This window comes from Chironomus tepperi, unplaced genomic scaffold (genome assembly GCF_022539635.2).
Source record: "Chironomus tepperi strain 1889 unplaced genomic scaffold, CSIRO-AGI_Ctep_v1 contig_335, whole genome shotgun sequence".
NCBI lineage: Eukaryota > Metazoa > Arthropoda > Insecta > Diptera > Chironomidae > Chironomus > Chironomus tepperi.
In genome coordinates, this window is record NW_027226457.1 from 953093 (window position 1) to 978698 (window position 25606).

General features: G+C 31.5%; 2 protein-coding genes across 3 annotated transcripts in view; both read left to right on the forward strand.

Moving 5' to 3' along the window:
• The first annotated feature begins 220 nt into the window (after window positions 1–220).
• On the forward strand, window positions 221–6902 carry prd1 (pruning defect 1). Its single transcript, XM_070643868.1, has 4 exons — window positions 221–411; window positions 472–4397; window positions 4473–4589; window positions 4669–6902. The coding sequence occupies exons 1-4, from the start codon at window positions 372–374 to the stop codon at window positions 4798–4800; spliced, it is 4215 nt and encodes a 1404-aa protein (XP_070499969.1). The 5' UTR covers window positions 221–371; the 3' UTR covers window positions 4801–6902.
• Window positions 6903–18971: 12069 nt separating this feature from the next.
• Window positions 18972–25606, forward strand: part of GlcAT-P (Glucuronyltransferase P) — a 61081-nt gene continuing 54446 nt past the window's right edge. For both annotated transcript variants that reach the window (XM_070644208.1, XM_070644207.1), the window contains exon 1: window positions 18972–19679. The gene's annotated coding sequence lies outside the window, so the exon portion shown is untranslated. The remainder of the gene's footprint in view (window positions 19680–25606) is intronic.

A 25606-nucleotide genomic window follows, 5' to 3' on the forward strand; every position in this document is an offset into this window, starting at 1 on the left:
ACAATTTTTGGGAAACTTTTTTGCGTAAACTTTCTTCCTTAATAAACTTTATTTGCGTGAAATCTCAACAGCCAAATGGTTTAGTTAACAAAAATCTATCAATACACAATCATTTTACTGCATGACATCGTCAATTTAAGTTAAAAACAGAAAACTCATAAGAAATCCGTTACGAGAATATTCAAAAGCAGCTATTGGGCAATATAAAGTGACACCTTTTCTTATTGATTTTTAAGAAACAAAAAAATTGAAGTGAAAATTTAAAATTTCTCTTTCATTATTCCTTAATTAAATTATAAATTATGTTTAAATTTACTAATTAGTGCTATAATAACAAAGGCTTAAAAAGAAGTTAGGTAAATCTAGTTAAAATGTGTGATCTTGAAAACTACGACTTTCCAAAAGTTAATGGTAAGAAAATGTTGAATTTTTCCATGAAACCTTTGGTTACTTATGTCAATGATTTTATAGATGCTGCTGCAGCACCACAAGAATCCACAAAAACTATTAATGATAAAGATGTAAAGCAGAAAATGACAAGTAGTTTAAATGACGATGCAGATTCCCCTACACAAGATTCAGGGGTGCAATTACTGGATTCTGAAACTGACCTTAATGATTCCATGATATCAAGTGCCGTATTAGATTTTGAATCAGCAAATGATGGTGTTAAAGGAGGATCAAATGATATTGTTCCACTTGCATCTGAATCAGCATCGGCACTTCCTGATCTCTTAGCTTTTGCTACAAAAAATACTCTATCTAAAAGTGATATAGAAAATAATAATGAAGATAATGAAACAATAGTAGATGTAGCATGTGCTGCACAACATCCAGATATTACTTCATCAATTTGCAATGCTGACATGATGTCAAGCATACATTCAACATTCGACACAGAAAATACTGAAATTGTTTACCGAAGAAAGATTAAGAAGCAATCAAAATCAGCGCCAAAGAAGCGCGTCTCATTCCACGAAGATATTCTAAATAGCACAAGAACTGATAATATTCACATTGAACATGGATTTATAACATATAAAGGACGAAATGCTAAAACGACCAGATACTCATGGTGCTCTGAATATAATAATGAAGAACTTGATACCTATGACGATAGAAAAAACCAATCAGGAACTCACGTGTATCGTAATGCATGCTCTGAAGTACTCGATTATGGTAAAACAGACGTTCAAGATGATGACGATATGGAAACTGTAAAATATGATCAATCTGGTATATTTGAATATCCGCCATTAAATGCGAAAAGATTTTATCGCTGTACATGTTCAAGCTCATCGTCTATTGAGTCTGGCAGTTCTAGTGAGAATAACTCGAATAACAGCAGTAGCAGCTGTAGCAACGACACAAAGTCAGATGAAAAATGTAATTATAAGCAATCTAAATCAAGTTCGTGTGACTGTATCGAGAGTTCACAAAATGGAATTGAAATTGGCAAAGGAACATGTTATTTTTCGGAGCCAAATATCCAACAGAGATCTGTATGGAATAAGGAGAAGAAACCAAAGACTAGCTGTTTGAAGAAAAGTAAAAGAACTGAAATAATTCAAGAAAATTCATTTGAATCAAATGTTAAGAAATTTAATATTCATCAATTAAGCTCAAGTGTGATTAAAGACAATGGAAAGATGATAATTGGCTCATTAAAAGACTTCCTTGGAATATCATATCCTGAGAGAGGCGTTCCGGAAGGATCAGAGGAAGCCCCAGAGGCACAAGAGCAACAATCACCAAAGAAAGATTTCTCATTCTTGCACAAAGTCGGTATCTTCAAACCAAATCCTGAGAAAGTTCAAAGTCTTTCGAAGAGTCTTGATGGTGGTTTTGGCAAACAAAACAAAAACTTTGTGCACAATGTAGATGAACAATTACGTAGAGCAAATGAAGACGATCTCTTTGCCCCAAGTAATTCAAACAGTCGGAAGAATAGCTTGAAGACTGATAGCTCAATTGAAGAAAAGGAAGCAGATGAGGATTTAACCTCGTCATGTGGAAACAATCCACAACGTAATAAGTATATCATAAATTGTGAAAGCACAGTATTTGAACATACGGGTACAGTTGAAATTCCACATGTGCGGAAAAGCTCTCAAGATTCTTCCTCAACAATCTTATCATCATCTCCATTAAATTACAATCCATTTAAAGCAAAGATTAGCAACATTTTAAATTCAATTGCTGGAAATGCGCCAAATAAACTTGACAATGATCGAGGTATTATCGATGTGGAGAAGGAAGCATACCATGAACAAGACATCATCGACAATGTCGATGAGATTGATGAAGATGAGAACAAAAAGTCTAAAAATTTAATGGAGTCAAGTGTAACGTCAATATCAAGTGATAAAAATTCATCAATCATCTCCGACATTAGCTCCAATACAAGTGCAAGCTTACCGCAAAATTATGATATTAAAATGACAAGTAAAAAATCATCGCGACATATTTCATCGCCTCTTCGAAAAGTAGACACTAGTCGTGAGAGAATTAATCAAGCACGAATGAGTCCAGATCTCTTTAATCGAGATTTCTTCGGATCAAATTTACAAAGTGTGAAAAATTCGAATAATATACTCTCGGATGAGTTTGATGATATTCTAACCATAACGACAGAAAATACAGATAAAACTTTAGATTGTGGCAATGATATTGTCATTGTTGATTACTCAGACGTAAAAAATGATATAGAAAATAACCCGAATACGAGTAACTATTATCTAAAATTGCCATCTATAATGACATCATCGACAACATCGACATCTTCCAAAACTTCTCTCATCAATCGATTCTTAAGGAATGTGACACAAAAGAAAATTCTCGAGGCATCCATCAAACGTAATAGCTTCTTTCAGGCTAAATTGAAAAATGAAACGAAATTATTCGGTGGAAATCTTTATGTGAAGGGAGTAAAGCCAAGAAATGAGTCGGTGATAAAGGACCTTAATGCTGAAATTGATATGGAAGTTGAGATGGGTTGTAATAGTTTGGAATATGAAGAGGAACAACAGTCATGTAGTGGAAGTAAGAGTAATCGGTCATCGGTGTGTTCAAATAATGAAGATTTATCGTACGAGAGCGGTATCGGAGAAATTCGAATTGAATTATTTAATAAGAAGAATCTCAAGATATTTAGAGATAGAAGTGAAGTACTAATGAAAGCTTTTAAGCTTTACACTGGTTACAGTAATGAGGGTTACATGTGTGCTGTTGTAGTATTCCTGACTGATAAAACTATTTATGTCGTTGAATTGATACGTAATGAACTTTGTAACAAGTTTGTCTTGCCATATGCCGAACTTGATGTTATACTTATGGGACCGATGGGAAATACTGTATTATTGAGTAATACGGCAAGAGACATGCAACAAGTTCTATTAACATGTGGCCCATATCCCGCAGAAAAACTCATTTCAAGCTTGGAAATGTGTGCACGACGTGGTGGATTTTATCTTCCAGCAGTTGGTCAACTTACACTCGATCATTTTGCTCCATTACAATCCTTTGTGTGCAATAATTCATCTGTCAGCAAGTCGGATATATGGAAATATTACTCAATCGTTAACATACCAGCATCATTTTTGGGTGTTGAGGATGAACCATTAGGACCGTCATTACAAGGATTTTTCATGCATCGAAATTTATCACATGCTGGTGTTGTGCAAAAATGGTCTGCTGGATATTTTATGTTGAAAGCTAGCGTTCTTTATTTATTTAATGATCCAACCCAGAGGATACCAAATTGGGCTGTTAGCTTACCAAATGAATGTCAAGGTGCTCGAAGGTGTTTGTCATCAAATAGACCACATTGCTTTGAAATTTTACTTCGTACTGGTTCATTGCAACTAGCAGCCCCAGATGAGTATGTATGTTCAGATTGGCTTCAGTCGGTCGTACATGCAGCAAGCAGATTCTTTGATATCAATGAAAAACCAAAAATTCTTGGATGTACTTTAATCATGACAGAAAATCATTTAATAACATTACGAGAAGATTTCTCATCGCCTTTAAGGCGAGTCACTCTCCAACAACCAGTCATTCTGTCGCCTCATCGTACCTTTTTCACAAAAGAGAATAGTGCACCAAATTTAACCAGAAAGTTGAGTAGTTCAACAATATTAGATACATCAAGTGAAGTCAGTTCCATTCATTCATCAAGTGCAAGCACACCGAGTCGAAGTTGTCGCTCTAATTCTACGATGTGCAGCACACCCACAAAATTATCAAAGAAAACTAATTATGATGAAAGTCAAAGTCATACTAATATGACAAGTTTTTATGGCAAAAATTCTGGAATTGAAGTACTCACTTGTGCTTCCATTGAGGAACTTATTTCAATCAAAATTTCTCAGGACGAGGAAAGTTGGTGGTGTATTTTGGTAAGCATAAAATTTCAATTAATTGTATCCACAAAAATCAATTTCAATTCTTCTTTTTATTTTCATTATAAATAGGAATTTTTGTGTCAAGAAGTTCGAGAAAACTTTGACGATTTGGTTCTATTCTTCTCAACAAGCTCAGAAATGCAAAGATTTCTCTCAGCACTCGAGAGTTTATGGCATACAAAAATGGTAAATTGATTTTTTATGTCATTTCTATGAATGAATTATTAATTTTTAATTATTCTTTAATAAAAAAAATGAAATCTAGGACGAAGTTTTCCCCATCAGCATTGCAACCGAGAATGATTGTCCACAACAGAAGCATTGCGAAAAGTTATTTGTTGAATTGAATCACTCATGGGATCCGTTACTGAGTGCTGTTCTTAACATTTCCAAGTAAGAACGAGATTGACAGTAAAATGATAAGTGAATTATTGACTTAATGTAGTTACGATGGTACATTTTCTCGTAGGATTGTAAAAAAAGATTCAGTTAGTATCAAAAAAAAATTATTGTGTGTTAATCGGTTTGATTATTTATTATATTTTTGAGATTCGAACTCATGAGTTTTGATCAAATTTATTATAAGTCAACTATCTATTGTTATTTCATACAAAGATCTGACTTAAAGTGGTATTTATTCAAGCTAATGCCAATATTCATGATTGAGAATGCCTAAGCCTAGGTATTTGGGAGCAAGGTTGTTTAAACAAGACAAACTTTGTCTAGACTAACAATTGCTTATAATATTGAATATCTACTTAATTTGCCCGAACTTTAGTACTCTGCTTAGTTCAATTATAGCCTTTTTTAAAGACATTCTAGCCAAAAAAGTATTAATCAAATGCACTACCACGAGAAAATATGCTAATAATTCAAAGAAAAAGAAAGTTATACAACAGAAAATGCCCTTAAACTTTTCGAAACTTATTTATTAGACTTTACATTTATAAAACGTAGAGAGAAGAGAGTCTCACAATAATGCTCTTTAGTAAGAAGAAACTTTATAGTTTTGGCTATGTGTAATTTATTTATTTACATTTTTTCAAAAATGAACATAAAAGACATGATACGATAGTATTAAAAAAAGGAAAAGTTCTAGTCAAACATTCGACATTTTCTAAAGGAAAAGAAAAAGTTTATGAATTATATACGCTTATGACATTATTCGTAACAAATGAATCACTATGTATGGCAACAAGATATATATTTATAATAATGTATAATTGAATGTAGAATTGCTGAAAAAAAAATATATATTTCATATAAATGTGAAATTTATTGCTTTGTGCTATTCCTTTCTTTTTTGCTTCCTTTCTGCATTCTGCATTCTCTACCCTCAATAAAGAGGATATAAATACCAAATTAATATTATGTTTATAAATACTTTTTATTGTTGAGGGAAAAAATATTTCGAGTCATGCTTTCTGTGCTTTCTAATGCTGCATAATAATCAAAAGGAAATAAATCTATATAAAAAGTATTTTGCAAATATTCTCTTAAAACCAAAAAGGGAGTCGGAGAAACAACCAAAGTTCAGATGATAAAAATTGTATAATGTCAAAAGATGAAATTGAATAAAAAAAAATATTTGAAATTCGAATCCATTTTAAAAAATATATATAAAGTGCTCTCATTCCTTTTTTCTGTTTTTTGGTGTTATAATGTCATATAAAACAAATAAACGATGTTATCAATCTATTATTCTCCCTACCCCTCAATATATTCCTTTTCAATTCTAACAATAACAAGCACATACACCATGATCTTTCGACAATAAATTGGATATATCTATATCTACCTATATAGATGTGAATTGCATATAAAAAATATCGAAAAATGAAAAAGAAAATGAGATCGAAAAAGATAAAAAAAATAAATCCATCAATTTATTTCCAAAGTTTCGTTCCTATAATAAAGCAGTGTCTGGTCAACATTTGTTTATGGCACACAATGAAAGAGAAATTGAGTCTAGACATGATTTTGACGATATTTAGAAAACAAAATTAAAGGGAGGTGCTATTATTTTGCCTTATTTATGGGTACATAGGCGTAGCTGTATATACAAGCTAAATTTAGACGCGAAAACCTGATCTGGAGTAGGTCATGCGGATTTGGTTCAGTTGATCATTAACACAACTCTTTTTAGTCAAAGATTAGATTATTCAGTGTCTAATAAAATTCTTGGAAACATCAGATACCAAGAATAATTTGAATCACTCAAACTCTAATGTGTGCCATAGATCAAAACAAGTTTGTCAGATACTGCAAAAAATAATATAAAAGCATGTATGAAGAAATTGAATAATAAAAATCTATAAAAAATTACATTTTTAAGCGGATAATTTGATTTTCTGGGAAGGAAGAAATTGACATAATCAAATTGTGACAAAACGGATATAAAAGAAAATAATTCTTGTAACCATGGAAAGATATCAAAACAACAAGTAAATAAAATAATATTTCATGTGGTTCCCCCGATACCTACACAAAAAAACACAATATATTGCATTTTTTTCTGTTTGTTTTGTTAAATTTCATAATAGTCATAAATGTATGCATGCAGAGAGTGAATAAACTTTTGAGTATACTTGAGAGAGTATTGTTCACTTGACTGCATTTTGCCTTATGTTCGAATATTTTTTAGAGGATCATATAAGCTTTTGTAAATTATTGAGAGCTTCTCAAGAGTGGATTTATGTTAAATAAGCAAACCACTTAAAGATTTCAATATTTAGATTAGCATAAAAAGTTTTGGTCTTTTTTACTGCAACAAGATTAAGTTTTTGTTCTTACAACCATTTCTTGTACTTCAACTCAATTGTTGCAATGCCAAAAAAAAGTTTATTGTTTGAGGTAAAAACAAATTTTCTAAATTTAAATTTTATTATCCACAGTCAGCTTTGAAAAATTGAGTTCTTTCAGGTGTTTTTTGTATTCTTGTTGACAATATTGTCTTCATTATTCAGTCTTCATCTGATAATAAAAAAATTCTAAAATATACAACAAATGGAAATGAAGATAAACTGCACTCCAAACTTGACAAATTATTGAAATTAACACAATGAAATGTTGATTTTGAGGTAGGTAAGTAAATTATTACAGGAGATAAAGAAGAAATTGTTGACTTTAGTTCTATTAAGTGGTTTTTATTGTCTGGATATAATGATTCTATCAAGAGGTGTTGAGTAGGGTTTCCAGAATTCCCGTCGGGAATCGGGAACTGTCGGGAATATTCCCGGGTAATTTTTCCTATAAATTTTTGAACTTTTTTTTTGAGAAAAATTGATAAAACTTGAATAAATATTCAATAAATAATGTATTAAACGACATTTTTTTCATAGAAAAATTTAAAAAATTGAAAATTTTTCAAAAAAAGTTTGGTTAAAATGATGAAACGGGAATTTCGGGAATATTCCCGTCTTTTATAGAAAATTGTTGAAACCTAGTGTTGAGAATATGTCAACTGTTGTTTAATATTCAAATTATATTTGCAATTACAATTAGTTGATTTTCCCCTTTTACAGTTGTTTACCCCTTCAATTAACAAGATTTGAATGAATTTTGTGTATATTTAAAAAACATTCACGATAGGTAAATAGAGCATATACTTCCAAACGACACACAATGGAAAGTACTCTACATGACCGACAAGTCTCATAAAAATCATAATTTCACTCCTAAAGCAATTATACAGAACACAAAGGTTTCCACATAGAATCGCATAATTTCATGCAAAAGCACAGCAACTACCTTGAAACTTAATGAAGTTTCTGTGATTGCTCGTAGTCTCAATTCACAAATGGTACAAAAAATGCTTTATAAACTCACATAAATGTCGAGGAAAAAATTTCAAAACTCAAGTTTTGAAACTTTAATTAACAATTTAGCATGAATCGTTGTTATTTTTCATACAGAAATACTTAACATAATAAGTTATTCAAAATGTTTGATATGAATAAGTTAAACAGCATATAATTTTCATTTTCATTGTTCATCATAATTAAATTTTAAAATTTTTTTTGATGCAATATGAAATTTCATTTATTTTATTTCGGCAGCTACATAAGCACAGCTGAAAATATGTGTGTGTATTGTGCGGCTCGAGTGAGCACGAGAGAACTTTCAGTTTCATTATAATTTTGCATTTCAAATTACAGACGGTAATGTTGTCAGCTGTTGATGAGATTGAAAGAGTAGGCAAAAAAAAATTTTAATTTGTGTTATGCTGTATATTTTTCATTTCAATTAAACATTACATGCAATGTTTTGAAATCACAAAGCAAAAAGCCATGACTGTAACCTGATATTTGCAATATTGTGGATCAAAACATTGAATATAGCGTGCATTTGTGTAGTTTTGAGAGACTAGAGCGCAATTGATACTATGTCCATCAGAGTGAGCTTATTGGCAAGCTCTTTTGATGAGTTTAATAAGAATTAATCCCCGAATCCAGCACCAAGTCAGAATTACGTCAGCCATGGCTCGATTAGCCAATTTGTTCTATTCGTGCTATTTACTTCGCTGGCCATACCGATCAAATGTGACCTATGGTCTTTCTTAGTTAATATTTGAAGCTGTCTCCATCACTGACTGACTTCTGCCATTTACCAATAACAAATGCTACATTGTCTCTAACAACAGCTTTCTTTTACCGCCCTCAAGTCATCAAACAAAAGAATAAACAATCGGACAGACAGACGACCTTTCCGTATTCATCAAAACTCAACAGAATGATACTTTAATAACGAAAATTCACGGTGATGACTCGAGGCATGTAAACAATACATATTTTTATTATACGCACAACTTACCAGTATATATCTCTATCCTTGTGAATGCAAATCTCTTTCTGTTTCCGGGCCATCATCTAGATTGATGCACGAGTGACTGACTAAAATGTAAAGCAACGACCTTGAGGCTCATTTCATTATTCAATGCAATTCTAAATGGAGTTCAGTCGTCGAGTCTCTTTTTTTTTTCAATTTACATAAAAATATCATTAACACATTTTTACGATACATTTCTAGATGTCACGAGACAAAATTAGTATTCTGTTTTTGAAAAAATTATTTTTTTCCGTTGAAATTTTGAAAAAAATGGAACGTTATTTGCGGCTTGATTACTAAATTACGATACATTTCTAGATGTCACGAGAAAGATTACTAAATTGGTCTATTACTGGGTCGGTTGGTTCTCGTCTCATACTTTCCATACTGACAAGAGAGTGAAAAATAAAAATTACATGACATAAAGCACTTTGATGTTGTAAAATTGTGTCCCATTTATAATTTTTTTTTCTCTTCATTCCTTCATTCATGGCACTCGACAACAAAACTCTCAGCTTTGAGTGATGAAAAAAGATGAAAAACTAAGTGTATATGGGAATGAAAATGCTGGGAAAATGAACAATAACAAATTTTACAGCTTATTACAGCATCAAATACAATTTTTCCGCCTCTTCAATTTTCCCTTCTGCTGTTGCTAACTGTAAATGTGTTTTAGGATGTAAAGTATTTTTTTTTTCATCATCCTCATTAAAGCACTTTACGTGCATTTCAATGCACTTTATATAATTAATCTTGACCGAGTTGATGTAGAAGCATGTAGCAAGTAGCTCTTAGAATTATTTTCTTGAATTGTGCTTCAATTAAACAACGGAATTCTACTTATGCTCTTAAATTAAATTGTAATTGTTTTTCTGCAGTACATGCTTTGATGCTGCATACTTTGTCCAAACACTTTTGCTACGTCACACTTTCATTTTGTACTGCTTTTGAATACACAAAATTGTCGTGACTACGAAATATTTTATGGTATGCAGGTTAGTATATTTTTTGAGAAGCAGGCAACTTTTTTCAATGAATTTCATTTTGTTCTTGGAAGTTCCTTTTATACTACGTGTAAATTTAATGACTTTTGGTAGCTATAGGGTCTATCATAGATATCCAATATTTGAATGCCTGCTCAATTTTGGATAACATCAAAAAATATCAGTTTCATTGCTTATTTTATCAGTATCACTTTACTTCCTGTAAATTTAGTATCAATGTTGCTACGTGGTTGTAAGCTATTGACGTGGAATCGTGGTCAAGAGAGTTATTGGTTTTTGTTGGCAAGGGCTAGGATGTAATGACCTTTTGTAGGAATTGACTTGGTCAAACTTGAATACAATTCCAGGAATCTCAAAAAATTGCGGACAAAAGCATGTGTTGTCTAAACTGTGCACTGCGGAACCACATACCGTGTTTACCACCAATATGTGCCATGGTTCCATAAGTATAGACAACACTGCTGTGGAGCAAAAAAGCTTCTGGTCCGCAAAGAAGCCGTAACAAATTTAATCAAAAAATTTACGCCTCATAATTTTCAGCACTGAATCTCTTTGACTGCAAAATAAAAAGCCATTTCGACTTCCTTTCAATTAAATAATTCAAAGAAAAATTATAAAAAGGGACAAATATTTACAAATTGTTACTCTAATTAAGCTAAATTCAACAGTCTATGACGATTATTTGGATAAGCAATGATGGTTTATGTACTTATTTAATTTTTTCTAGGAAGATTATATGCTGAAATGCACGAATTCATAATTAAACCTTTCTCAAATTTACTTGTTATCTCAAATAACAACTCCGAGTTAGATAATAATTTTTATTGAATATTTACCCTTTTTAATTTGTTAATTATCCTATTTTATTCCTTAGAGATTATTGAGAGTTCAAGCTCATTTATAGACACGTGAACTTGTGTTGTATATCCTTTTCCTTGAGCAAGATTCAAAGAATCATTTTTGGATCTAAGAAGAAAAGGAAAGTTTAGAAATTTAGGAGCAATCTGGAGATTTTTCAGCTATACAGAGAAGCTGACATTGCAAAATGAATTAAGGTCCTCAAGTCTGATTGCATTTGTAGATTGTAATAGATCACAAGAACAGTCAATGAACTCATCAAGGCAAGCTGATGATAGAGACAGAATTCCATTTCGTATTGGAAATTAGCTAGCGAAAGGGACAGTTTCAGACGACATTTGAGACAGGTAGAGGCCAATGATCTGAAATTCCTTAGCGAACGCTTGTATAACTATAATCAATAATCGTAATGACTGTGATCTATCATTTTTCACGGAAGCTATCGACTTCCTACAAAATTTGCATTTTCAATATCCAAACACGTTTTCAGCACCAACATCCCAAAGCTCTCATCTTTATAAAATCTTAAGTTTTAAAAAACCAACATCCTCAAGCTATTAAAGCTGAAAACGAGGACCACAAAAGTTCATTTAAAAAATTCATATTTCTCCATATTTCTCAGTTCCTTAATCATGCTTAAAGCACTTATTGGTAAAAAAAAAACTTTGAAATAATTGTTGAAAACAATTTTAAGGTTACAGCTACCTTTTTCTTGAGAAAACAAACATTGCTGGCTTATTAATGAATATTTTGTGCCTGACAGCAAATCACCTTTTCTGAAACTTTCACTGAAATTTATTATATATTTCTGTTAATAAGCAATAATTCATCAGAGACAAACTAATACTGTCAATAAAATATTGAGCATTGAATAATTGAAATTGAGTTCCGAAAGTGGATTGAAATTGAAATTGAGGTTGGATTTTGAGTATGGGCTCGGAAGGAGGCCAGCTTCCATTATCCTAAAATTATGTCATTAAGTCAGTACTTTTTGACCTCCTTTGCCATAAAGGTTCTTAATTTCATCCATTCATACTCTTACCAAATATTGACAAAAAGCTTCAAATTCATAAATGTTTAATCTCATATGTAGGTGACATAGCCCTATTCAAACTCAATAATATATATTTTCTTCATATTCTCTCAACTTATAATAATAGACTTTGTCACCTTACTGTGTATATATTGATTCATTTGTAAGCAATTTCTTCTTATTTTAATTGAATATCGATTAGCTTTTTATCCACACAAGAAAATAAAATTGCTTCTTTATAGCTTTATAGTGATTATATTCATGCCACAGGGCAACAATTTTCATTAATCGAGACATGAAAGTATCGAGCAATTATTTTATTGATGTCTGAGATTTAATATTCACGCGTGAATATTAACCCGAAAAAAGGTTCACTTCCCGAGCGACACAGGCTATTTTTAGGGGCCATATGGACGCCAAACAGAGGCGGTTTCCATTTAGCATTAATAAAAGAAGTTTAGCACAGCCTTAAAACCTCCATTACACAGCCTTCATCATTTATGTCGCTCGGGCTTGTATGCATTTTTTTGCTGTAATTGTTGAAACCATTAGTGCCATTTTCCATAAGATATACGCTTATGTGTGTTAAGTACATAATAATAATAATAATAATGACACACGTCAGACGGGTCCATTTAAAATGGAATTCCTTGGATACTGAAGGTAAGTAAATGAAATTTTCATGTCAATAACAATTTTCATAAAAAATACGATGCTTTTACATACATGCGACACACTTATAATGACCATCTAACACGCAGTGCTTACATTTTTAGTATGTTATTCATTCTATAGCACAAAATGCTCATATTTATTCATTCGATAAGGCTAACTGGGCTAGAATGGGCGTTATTTTTTGTATATGTGTTATGATTAAATATATTTATATATTTACAGATGAAAGGCATTACTGAAAAAGGGCCCTAAATTTTGGTTCGGAGAAAGAAGTGAAATAGATTGATCGGAAATGAATTATCGGAAGCGCATGAGAGAGGGTTTGGGATTTTTTTAGAAAGATAAAGATTTTTGGCAAATTGAATTGAATTCTTGGATGATAAAGGTCGAATTGGGGTCATTTTATAAATTACTGGATTATTTTAATTGATTAAAAATCTGACCCCAGGCTGTTATGAGTCTAGCTTGCTGCCAGATTCGGTTTACATCTTGGATTAGAGTCCCGATGGCCTGGTGTCGGATTTTTGATCCATTAACTGACTTATGATATTCGAGTGTGCTCTAACCCGAGGGGTAGTGAAGAATTAAAGTGGGGTAGGTATTTCCAAAAAGGAGAGGGGGAGGTTGACTTCCGAATCCTTCGTCCTGACACCTCTCCTCTAACCACTAAACCGCTACCGCACTACACCGTATTCCTTTTAATTTTAAAATCTTCATTCAATTTCTACATATTTTTAAAATCTCATACTTACATTTATGCTGAAAATTTTAATTCTACGAATTTTATGATTAGGTTTACCATCTAAGCCAATATTTCCTCAAAAACTTTTCCTGTTTAAAAATGTTTAAAATTATTTAAAACATATTTAGACGAACCAAAAAAGCCACAAAATTCATCCTAATCCACCTAGATAGGATTTCTATTTCCGTTCATTGAGTTCAACCTTGATATTCATTTATATTATATCATCTGTAAAATTGCGATACATTTCCAACTGTCAGACAAATAAAATGCTAATAATATCAACTTTCCAACAACTTTTTAAGGATAAATTGTGCTGAAAAATTTCCTCTAACGTGCTCATGTATATGTATGCGTTTGGAAAAAGGCAATATTGATATTTCAGCTGTTTTTGTTGATAAAGGAAGATGAAAAAACATGTTAGGCTTTTTCATGTGTCGAATGTTTATCTTTATTTAATCTCGAATGGCAATTTATTGTGAAAAGGTCAAACGCTTTTGTAGGCTTTTTCGATTATGAATATTTTTTTCATCTCCTTGCTCCCATTTTACACTCCTCACTGTTATGGTCTATTTTTGTGAATGTTATGTATATTAGATATTTGTTTGCATTCGTGACACTTTATACACCTCATTTTACAATGTATATATGTATGCATAATATTGATCTGCTCTTGATTTTTGGTTATTTTCATCTCCTTTTTATTGTGTAGGGGAGTAGGTTTGTTTGCAATTTTGAAAAGTTATTTCGGGGATTCAATGACATTCTCTTGGGAAATTGGATATGTTGAAGAATTTGGGATCAATATATGTATAGAATTCTAGGAATATATTTAAGAATGGAGTCAAACAAAATCATTAAACGCGAAAAATGGCACCCCCTCCTCTTCCTATGTAACACAATTTCCATGGACCCCCCTAAGCCATGAATCTAGACCCCCCCATAAGAGTGTTACGTAATAAGTGAACAGAGCACATACAAAACTATTTATATATTTTTTCTGTGCCAGAATGAAAAACAGAAGGTCAAAAAATAACAATTTTTAAACAACCTACTCAGAATGGAACTGATCTTAAAAATATTTAGGCTTGCCCAAAATAGCCATATGATAAATTCACTTTTAAAATTCTATTTATAAAGATGTGTTTAAGATGTGCGTAGTTATTGCATGTAGCAATAAGATATGATGAAATCATGGCCTTATGACATCAAAGTATCTCCTACAAAGGTGTTTTTATTAGATTTTATTTAAAGCCCGAGCGACACAAATGAAGAAGGCTCAACAACGGAGCTTTTAAGGCCCTCCTAAAGCTTCTTTATTAACTCCAAATGGAAACCGTCTGATTTTGGCAACCATAAAAATGGCCAACGGAAGCGGCTTCAATTTGATGTCAAAATCTTAAATTTTTTTGGCGGATCCTTCTTCATTTGTGTCGCTCGGGATGAAAATAGATTAAAATGGTCTAAAACACCACAAACTGAATCCATTGTGTAATTTACCTTAAGATAGACATTAACTACTCAACAAGCACTTTCCATTCATACTCAAATTACATTATGAAACAAAAGTTTCAAAAGAAAGCTCTGGTTTCACAATATCATTATCCTTACTACTCGTAAAGCTCAATATATAGTTTGAAAACTCAATTTTCATGCACAATTCCCAATCTATAATGACAGGATAACAATTTAAAGAGTGTCAAGATGCCCTCTAAAGATTCCTTTCATTTTTCAAAACTCAATAAAATTTGCAATCAATCCAATAAATTAAAAAAGTGTGCTTTAAATGACATTTCATACTTGAGCTTCTTCATATTTATCCCTAGGGGAATCAAGAGAGCACAAAAAATATATTCAGCAGTTATGGTTTGTATAGTTCATGCTAGAAAAAATATTGATGTAATTTTTTTATTCGATGCATGAATTTCATCAATGAGAAATTTGCATATTAGGAAATTGAATGAATTTTATCAGTATGAGTATCAGTATGGGTGCCACAAGAGTATCACATGTATGGAATATATAAAAAAAATGGAAGTTGATAATAATAGTTATTTAAAATTGTCACTCGTTTGCATTATGATGAGGAGAACACAGAGTTCGAATGATAAGCAGTGCCAGCAGTGAGGAACTATTTTTGGTCATGAGGATTAATGGTGATTTAAAATAGAACAAATGTTCAATTTTTATCGCAATTCTTTTTTTTGGCGATGCTGTCATGCTTGAATTTTTTATGTGTTATGGAGACACATACATTAGTATGTTTTTTTGTGAATTTATGTTTGTGTGATAAAAATAAATTTTATTTATTTTTTGGCACAAGATGAAAGCTAAGCTAGTCGTTTAATACGATACAAGAGGAGATTAATGATTGCCGAGTTATGAAATCGCATTTTCGCCTTTAGGGAATTGCCAGTAATAATAGCATTAAATAAATAAATAATTGATATAAATTGGCAAATAAATGGACGGAAAGGAGCAAAAATTTCGGTGGAGAATTTTTAAGAAAAATATTTTTTCATTCCTCTGTGGGACTCAAATTGAGTTTAACATTTAGCCTTGGACCAAATATTGAATATTATGTCAAAATTCATTTATTTTCTTACATTTTTGTCTTTAATTCAATTTATTAAATTTTCTGTTGGATATTTTGTTAGATTATTTTGTTTTTTTCATCTATAACGTCTTATAATTGGAGTTAGAAATGATCTACAAATTTTATGGCATTTATGATACGGATAAGTTGATGTCTAAGACGTTTCTAATTTTGTAAATAAAAGGAGATTTGAATATATGAGTGGAAAGGAGTCCTAAGGTTGTGTGGCATTATCTGACAAATATTCATAAGAAGGGGCGGATGCAAGGGATTAGCCAGATACGGGAAATGGGTAAAGATGTATGGTCAAGGTTTGTTTAGAAATTTTTTGGAAAAATCTTAGTAAATTGAAGAATTTCCTCCAAAAAGGGGGGACATGACCTTCAACACCACACGCCTTCACCCTTTTGTCAGATCCCCCTTTTGTGTCAAATTCCCTTTGTGCCACACAGATCCTTGTGTCACCCGGAAGTAATTTTGTATTGAATCGAGTCGACTCTTCTATACGAAATAAGAGTCGACTTCGATCTTTTGGATATTCTATACCCAATTGTATCAATTTATCTAAACGACAAGATAGTTCCATCCATGACACAAGACTAAATAAGCTCAATCATCGATAACATCGTACAATCTCTGTTCAGTTGAAGAACAAAAGCATCATATTTGCTCATCCAACATCATTCATGCATAAAGTACTAAAAAATTCAATTCAAAGTGCTTGCACATTTGAAAATGAAAAAAATTTCAAGGCAACGAAAAACACAAAAGAAGCAAATAGCAAAATAGCATAGAATATCAAGCTACTTTTCCTGTACTAGTTGAATAAAATATGCCAAAAACAACATCGTTTTTTTTCTTCTTTTTATCAGCATTCAATGCTAGAATAGAGAATTGTGTACTTAATAATTTATTAATTCAAATTTATCAAAGGTTCTCTCTCTTTTCAAAATGCAATCAAAGTGCCATTACTTATTCATGAGGAGATGAAACATTTATCAAAATGCAACATGTTTTGTGAATGATATTATGAGCAATACATAGTGATTGAAATTTAAAAAGTACTCCCTCGGAAGGAGCTGCAGCATGTATACATTCATTTATAAATCAAAACTTGAGTTTGCTCTCTTTTATATGTATTATTCGCATGGTAAATGGAAGCAAATGATTAATAATTTACATTCAACATCGCTGTGTGTTTGGAGGAGGGGAAAGGAAGAGAGGAGAAAATAAAAAATTATAAATTGGAGAGTGGATACATTTCAAGGGAAAAAAGACGAATTTTTGTCCCCGAAAATGGAATCGAGTTGGAAATTTTCATTTAATGTTGGTGTTTAGAGCGCATTTTTATGAAATTTAAGTGTGGTCTTAACAAGGAAATCAGGAACATTCGAGCTCCTCAAATGAAGGAGACTCTACCACAAAGATTTGCGCTAAACCTCTTTTATTAACACCAAATGGAAACCGACTATTTTTAACAGTCAAATGGCCGTCAACCAACATTTTAATCCTCGTGGAAAAATCTTCTTCATGTGCCAAGCAAAGCATGGCCTACCCACTGAAGCTTGATTCCTCAAATATATGCCTAAAAAAGCTTGATCCCTGATTCTACCCTATACACTAGTTGAAATTTAAATTTTTAATCAAAGTTGACTTTGACAAATTATTTTAGAAATTTTGTTTCATTTAAAATGTGAATTTGTGTGTTTCAGTTCATTAATTTTGTTTTTGTGGTCAATAAACCTACCTGAATTTCAAGAACTAGAAGTAGTGGTCTCCATGGCAACAAAGTAGCTAACGTTGAAGGTAAATAAAAATTACTCAACAATTAAATATTTATTCGTGTTTAAGTCATAAACTTGTCATAAACTTTAAGTGAGCTCTAAAAATAGTATGAGGACAGTCGTGTGGCAAATTTTACAGACAAATTGTTCTTGAAATTTTAAATTATTTTTGTAATTTCAAATTAAATTCAAAATGAATGTCCTCAGAGTATGTACAGTATGTGTTCAGGCATTGTACAATCAAATTTCCCTTAAGACTAATTAACATCATTAAGGACATGTAGACAAAGCACAATTTATGTCCATCCAATATCACTTAATATACTTCGAGAAAAGCAACAAAATATAAATCTATGTAGCATCAAATAGCGTTCGAAATTGTGTAATCAGAAACAATTGCCAATAAATCATTTTCAGTCGATATGATCCCCTCTTATTTACATACATATTTAAAGGGAAATGGAAAGCAAACAAACTGATAAAAAAAGGAACCAAAAGCATAACAAACTTTCAAAAGCACACGCATATTCTCTCCTAATTTTACTTCAATATCAGATTGCGTGTAAATTAATCATTGTCCTATCCCTGTCGTGCTGTTTTCGTTTTTTTTTTGTGTGTATCTCCACTTATATGTAATTCATCTTCATCGATATATCTGGATGGAGAAATCTGTAGAACATTAATATCGCAATTCATCAATTTAAAATCAATAATTTAATTAAATTTTCTCTCTTATAGACTTAATGTCAAATACTAATTTCAATCATTACAATAGACGACCATGCGATTTCCTTTTTCTTTTCTCTTCCTTATTGTGATTGCCTTTATAGAATGTGAAATTATAACACACAATAAATATTTGTCTAGATCAATGCGCATATGCCGATGAGAATCATGTTTCGAACAAAAATATTCGAATTTATTCTCTCAGATTTTCGAATAAAGTCTCTCGCATACTCACCATGCTCTCATATTGCTATAGACTTGATATGGGGCGAAAAAATTTTCAGTTTTCAGTTCATTGTTGTTATTTGTTGCGTGTAGACGGGACAAGGAAAACACGAGAGAGTGCTCGGTAAAGAACTTTTGTGCACGCGATTAAAAAAAAACATAGGAATGAAAGTTTAAGTCTAAGAGATTGATTAGATATAATTTATTTAATTCCCATGTAAGAAACCTCTTAATATAAATTTGAATTGTCTTATAATGAATGGGAAATACTTAAGTTTTAGATAAAATCCTCAAAATATTCAGTGAATACAATATTTGCGGTATAGAAAAATTTATTTTTTTTTTGGTGTGTGGAAAAAGGAAATTTTTTGTAGTGCTGGAAGAAAATATACACACAGAAAAAAATCAATATACAACAAAAAAATATATAAAAAGGCAGTAAGAAAGGAAAAAATTATAAAGCTGCAAAGTGCTTAACAGTGCAAAAATTATTTATCATATTCATCTCCAATAATAATAATAATAATGAATGAATCAGTGAATGAATAAAAGTCATCCGCGCGACATGATGAGTTGAAATGATAAAATTAATTATAAGGCTCAGTTATGTTGGTTAACACTTGGTGACTGACTGCTACCGTAATTGGATTAACTTTTATTTCCCTCTGCTTGCTGCATTAAAAAAATATATATAAAGTCAGCACACAAAGTGTAGAATTTGCGTCAACTACAGTGTTGTGTTCAGTGCATTTTATAGTCAAACTTTTTTTTTATTATTATTATACGGAAAATTACGTTCATTCAAGGTTTGTATCTATGATGCTCTATTATGCATCTTTTTTTATTGTTAGTTCCTCTCAACATTTTTTCAAATTTTTTTTGTGTGTGTGAATGCCTGGAAAATTGACAATTTAATTAGATTTTTTTTTATATAAAAAAACTTTGTACAATCAATTCTGCTATTGTTGGATCACTTGCAGCAATGACATTGATGGAAATTGTCAATGTTGTTTAAACTTTTTTTTTCCTTTTCTGTTGTTATCAGTCATCTGCCGGAGGTACTGAAATGAAAGAAAAGAAAGTTCTTAAGCTACTCAGTTATTCTTTTTACATTTTTTTGTGACAATTTCATTGGAATGAGGGATTTAGGGTGGTACATGAATGATAACAAATACTTGGATGTGAAGAAGTTAGGGTCTGCGTACATCAAGCATTTTAAATTTTGAGCCAAATATAGAGATTAAGGACTAGAATCTTAATTTGATGATGAATTGTCGAGCGACACAAATGGAGAAGGTTTCAATCATAAATTGCTGCCATATGGCATAAACATGGAGACTTCTTCCATTTAGCGGATCCTTAAAACCTCCCTAACGGAGCCTTCTTCATTTGTGTCACTCAGGATCAGTTGATAAGCAAGCCACATTCCAAACATCAATTAAAGACTAGTCTGAAATCCTTTATAAACTGTAACTCAACCATAGACTTAAAAATCCTTTTTCAAACCATTAATATAGACATCATTTCCATACAACCCTTTCCTTAAAAGTGTCGACGTTGACTTGAAGAAAATTTTCCATTTAATGACATATTTGATTGTCACAAATCGTGATTTTCCAAAAAGATATTCGCTTTACAATATTTTTTTTTATGTTCATTTCTCGAAGTAATGTCGTGACGACTTTTTGAAATGAAATTTTGATTCATAATTTTTCATGATTTTCCGAGAAACTCGACTTTTTGTTCTGTTGTCATAAAAATTTTTAAATGTGACTTTATATCAGCATGTCTCAAGCATTTATTTTAATTTTACACAATTTAATATTCTTCCTGAAAATTTTTTGACGTATACATATTTAGGTTCAGATGTTTTGAAAAGGATTTCTTGGGAATATTTAAGAATTTTATGAAACAACTTAAAGCTGTATTTGATTTATATGAGTTTAATATGAATAAAGTTACACATATTTTACGAATTCTTAGTTTGAGATGTAATCTGTTGTAATTATAATGAGAATTAAATTTACGTTTCATATTAGAATACCGAAATTCAGAATCCTAAATGTTGTAAAGTATCAAACTGCTGTTTCATGAAATCTATCGTCTGAGCTATAAACTAGGGTTTCTCGAAGTCTCGGCAAATTCTGGAAACGGACACCGAGACTTCCCGGTTAGTCTGTCTCGGTCTCGGTTGGTAGGTTTCGGTCTCGGCTACTCGGTTTCAGTCTTAGTTGTTCTCGGTTTTGGCTAGTCTCTTTAATCGCGAACCCTTACTCTAAACCACTCAATCTTTAAGCTTATAAATTAAAAAATCATCCTAAAGAACTGTCAAGATCTTCATTAGTTTAGTACAAATAAAATTTTGAATGTAATTGTATCTAAGATACTCAAAAAAGCATTTCAAAATCATATTTTGTTGGTTGTTTTCAATGAGAAAAGTTTAGAAAATTTACAAAACTATTCCGACAACTATTTGTGAATGAATTGGTATTTTTGAAAGTAAAACTGGTAACAAATAGAAAATAAAGAGAATTAGTTGAAATGATTGGAATTTCTTAAGGACATCAAGCAACTCTTTAACAAATTTAGGTAGAAATTAAACAAAGCAATTTCAATATTTGCTTTAATATATCTCAGATCTGCATTTTTGTTGTTTCACTGACGTTATAGTCACAATGAATATTTTTTAATCATAAAATTCTACATTAATGCTCAAAATTCCGCATAAACCACTAAAAATATAAAAATTCAACGAACTTAAACATTTAAATTCCTTTCTTCGTGGGTGCATTTCATACAAAATTGTATAGCCTCGCTTCCGTTATCATTTTATCATGTTTGCAAAGCTCTAAAGAAGAATTTCGCTTGTAAACTCCTACACTATATGTGCGAATTATGTGGAAGTAATATCATTGTCTTTGGATGATCAAGAACCTAATATTCCTCATGATTTATACACAGAAAAAGTCAAAATGACTTGCAAACATCACAGAGAGAGAGAGAGAAAAGAAACTCAGAAAAAACTGCTTAAAAAGCTCTTTTCCAAACATATAAAGTCACTCAGTCAAGTTCAGAAAAAGAAAAAAAAGAAAGAAATTGATGTATTAAAAATCGCTTGAAATGACGTGAACATATCATTCACATTGGAAGAGTAAGAGAGCTGAGTTGAGTTGGATAAAAAAAGCAATAAAATGAGATGTGGATTGGATGGGGAGAGACGCAAGCAAAAATATGATTTATTTACTTTTTCTCTTCGAACATATAATATTTACAATGTAAATGAGTCTTAATCCCTTACTCATTCTTTCAGTTTTTACTCGCGAATGAGAGTGGGATGTCCCAGGGAAAATTTTCATACAGATCTTATGATACGGCAGGTATATATGGTACGTAGATTTGTTGATTTCGGTAGTCGAGCTTTTCAACGAAATTGATTTTAAGTTTTGAAGTTCAAATATTTGCTAAATTTTGATGATGTCAGTTGAAGTTAATACTAGTTGAGCATGATTATGTACGGAAATACCCTGTCATGGCATCGACATGACTTGTTGTTTTGGAATTCTTGACGACTATATTAAACTGGCTCTAGAGCTAGCATAAAGACAAGCTTTTAGGTATCGAAGTGATATTTCTGAATCTGTTAGGATCTTAGTCAAATGGTCGATTGACAACTAGTTTAGCTGTTAATTGCTGGTAACCCAGCATTGTGTTGAGTCTTGAGACACTTGACTTAAAGATATGCTGTAAGTTGCATTTTACTAAGTCATTGAAGCAACAAGTTGTCCTCTCAGTTTCTTTCCCAAATAACGCTGTTTCAGTGTAGCCTTCCTTATTATTTCAATTTAAGTAGATTTCCGGTTAATCTTCTAGAAAATAATCGAAAAATTTAAATCATTCGAGAATTAAACTTTATGTTCACTCAGATACAAGCTCAGTATCCAACATACCCAATTCTAGATCAAAAATTCCATCATTCATCCATATTCAAAACATTTCAGCTTAGGACAACCCTTGTGCACCTTTTTTGCCTATATATGTAGATATATTGAAAATAATCTTCATACATAATTCCAATTCCGAAAAAGACAAGAATAAAAATTCTCATGTTCTTACATAAAATAAAGGTTTTGAGTGTATGCGAGCGAGAGAAAAAGGAACAAAAGTGAATCAACAAATATTTAGACATCATGGGATTTTCTTCGAATTTGGTTTCTAAATCCTCCTTGTAAGATGGAAATGCAGAGCAAAGAGAAATGTAAAAGAAAAAAAAGTTTTTTTTTTATTTCCTTCTTCAACATCTTTTAAGCCCGAAGTAATTTTTTTATGCTTGATATTTTCGCTTTTACGCACATGAATAATTTTTTTTTCTCTCTTCATTTCATTTTATTTGGAAAAAAGCTTTTTTAAATGCTTTATTACAGAAATATAAGTAGGTAAAAAGCCCCCCGAGATGGATGTACGTTATGAAGATCTTAGACTGAATGATTTAGACGCATTTGGCTTATTAGTTGCGGTATGTTTGATATACGATTGGTTAATAATTGAACAGCTATGAAATGTTGCAATAAATACTGCGATTAGCCCATGAGATCCAATTTCATACACATTCTAACCCTAAATTGGATGTAAATTTGCCATGCAGACATAAAAGCCATTGTTTGAAATATTTATTGTTAAGGGATTGATTTTTATTCAAAATGTCGAATTCTATAGAAAAAGGTTAAAGGATAAAATATGCTAGGTTAATCGTGAAAAGCATATCCAATTTCCACGAAAGCCACGATAAAACAGAATTTTATGACAAAATTTTTCTTCACTTTCGGTTTTGATGAATATAAATTGATGATGTAATTTTATTTTCATGAGAAATGTTCTAAAATATGTGCATAATGAATTGAGTTTAGGGTAGCTATCGATTTGGGCCTCGAGCATAAAGTCGAATTTTCCATACCAAATCGACTTCAGGATCTGGGTTTGGTTCTTAATAGAATGTTGCAATTGTTACAAATTCTCTGTCCGCGTTAGGTTGGAGCTCTTTGTCGCTGTTTTCCTTAAGAATACCAACCAAGGCTGGTGCACGTTACTCGTGTTTCTGTCTAGACTGTTGCTGTATAAACTGTTGCTATAGTTTTCGATACAAAGTAGTATAAACTGTTGTATTGACTGTTGTTGACAAAACAACTTTCAACAGAAAACTCCCATCTCTAGTCAGCCATCTCAACCGTCGTAAATATTTCATTAAAATTTCACAAAGTTCATTTTAGCACAATGTATTCTATTTACTGCGGTGTTTGCGGTGATGTTATATATTTCCCTCATTTATTTACGGAAAGGAAACCAAGTCAAATTTGTTATAATTTTGAATTTAATCAAAGATTTCCTTATCTACATAAGAATCCTTCCTTGAAGATAAATGTAGCATATTTTGGTCAGAGATGTTCATTTCTAAGAAATCCCCCCCAAGAGCAATATTATCCATTTTACTTTTAATTTGCTCATGAGAATGTGCATCTGTTTGCCAGATTTACATTATAAGTTAAATTAAATATATTATTTCTTGAAATGTGTTTCCATAGTGACCACCCACAACGTAATATACATTACAAATTGTTTGAATAAATGTTTCCCTATTTTGAAACATTAAGCAGCTAATAATCACCTTGAATAACATAAACATAATTAAAAGAAAACTTACTGTAACTAAATTGACACCCAAAGTGCGACCATTTACGGCTTTCATTTACAATGAAAAGCGTTTCAAAAAGGAATATAAATTCATTTTATGTCGAATCATCATTAATCAGATAGATGGATTTCTTTTTCTAATATTAGAATTTATTTAAGCGTAAATATTGCTATTGTACACAATTTTACTTGAGCTGCAAAAAAAAAGAACGAAGAAAATTCCAATTTTCTATTGTTACACATTTTCGGCTATTGTGTGGCTTTTTCGTTTCGTTCTGTCTTTATTATTATTTTGTTCATTTGGACAGAGTTGACATGCAATTTTGTGAAAGCTTGCTATTAATGTAACGATGAGTGAGGATGGTGAGACATTTGATTATAGTGTTGTGGTTAAACAGGCTATCAAGGTGTACATGTTAAACACATTTGCTGGCATTTATTAGAATTGCATTTGACACCAGTTATCTTAGCAGGCAAGCTAGTACTTTTCACACTTTAGATTAGTTAGTCAAGTCTTGTTTACCTTAAGTTGATTTCTTTGTCAGCTTTACCATCCCTAGCCTGATTGTGGGGCTGCCACCCGTAAGACAAGATTCTTGGAATAGACTTTTACTCTTTTTATTTAACTTATCCCGACACATAATTCGATCGCCAGCGATGATTCGGCCTTCTCCTAATTCCACACATTAGATTATAAGCCACATATAGACCGGTCTTGAGTAACACCGGCATAAGATAACAAACACCGCAACAAGTCCTTTCAATTCCCAACTCTGCAGATATCCAGAACAATCAATATAAGCAAAATGAATTTTGTTTATTAACTTTTATTTCGTTAATGCATGTTCGTTCCGAATACTCTAAAAATAAAGTAATTAACATTGATTTTGAGGAAAAAATTTATGAAAATTTTCCCATATAAACATTTTTCCATTAACTTTATTAAATGTATGCGCTATTTTGGTTCACCATTCAATTAATTTTTGCTATCCCCGCTTCCTCCTCGATTTTTGCCATTTTAACTTTTATCCACCAAAAAAAAAACAAA

Coding starts and splice junctions, on each gene's coding strand:
- prd1 (XM_070643868.1), top strand. CDS start 372: ATGTGTGATCTTGAAAACTACGACTTTCCAAAAGTTAATG. Junction 4,398..4,472: donor AAAGTTGGTGGTGTATTTTG/GTAAGCATAAAA, acceptor CATTATAAATAG/GAATTTTTGTGTCAAGAAGT. Junction 4,590..4,668: donor GTTTATGGCATACAAAAATG/GTAAATTGATTT, acceptor AATGAAATCTAG/GACGAAGTTTTCCCCATCAG.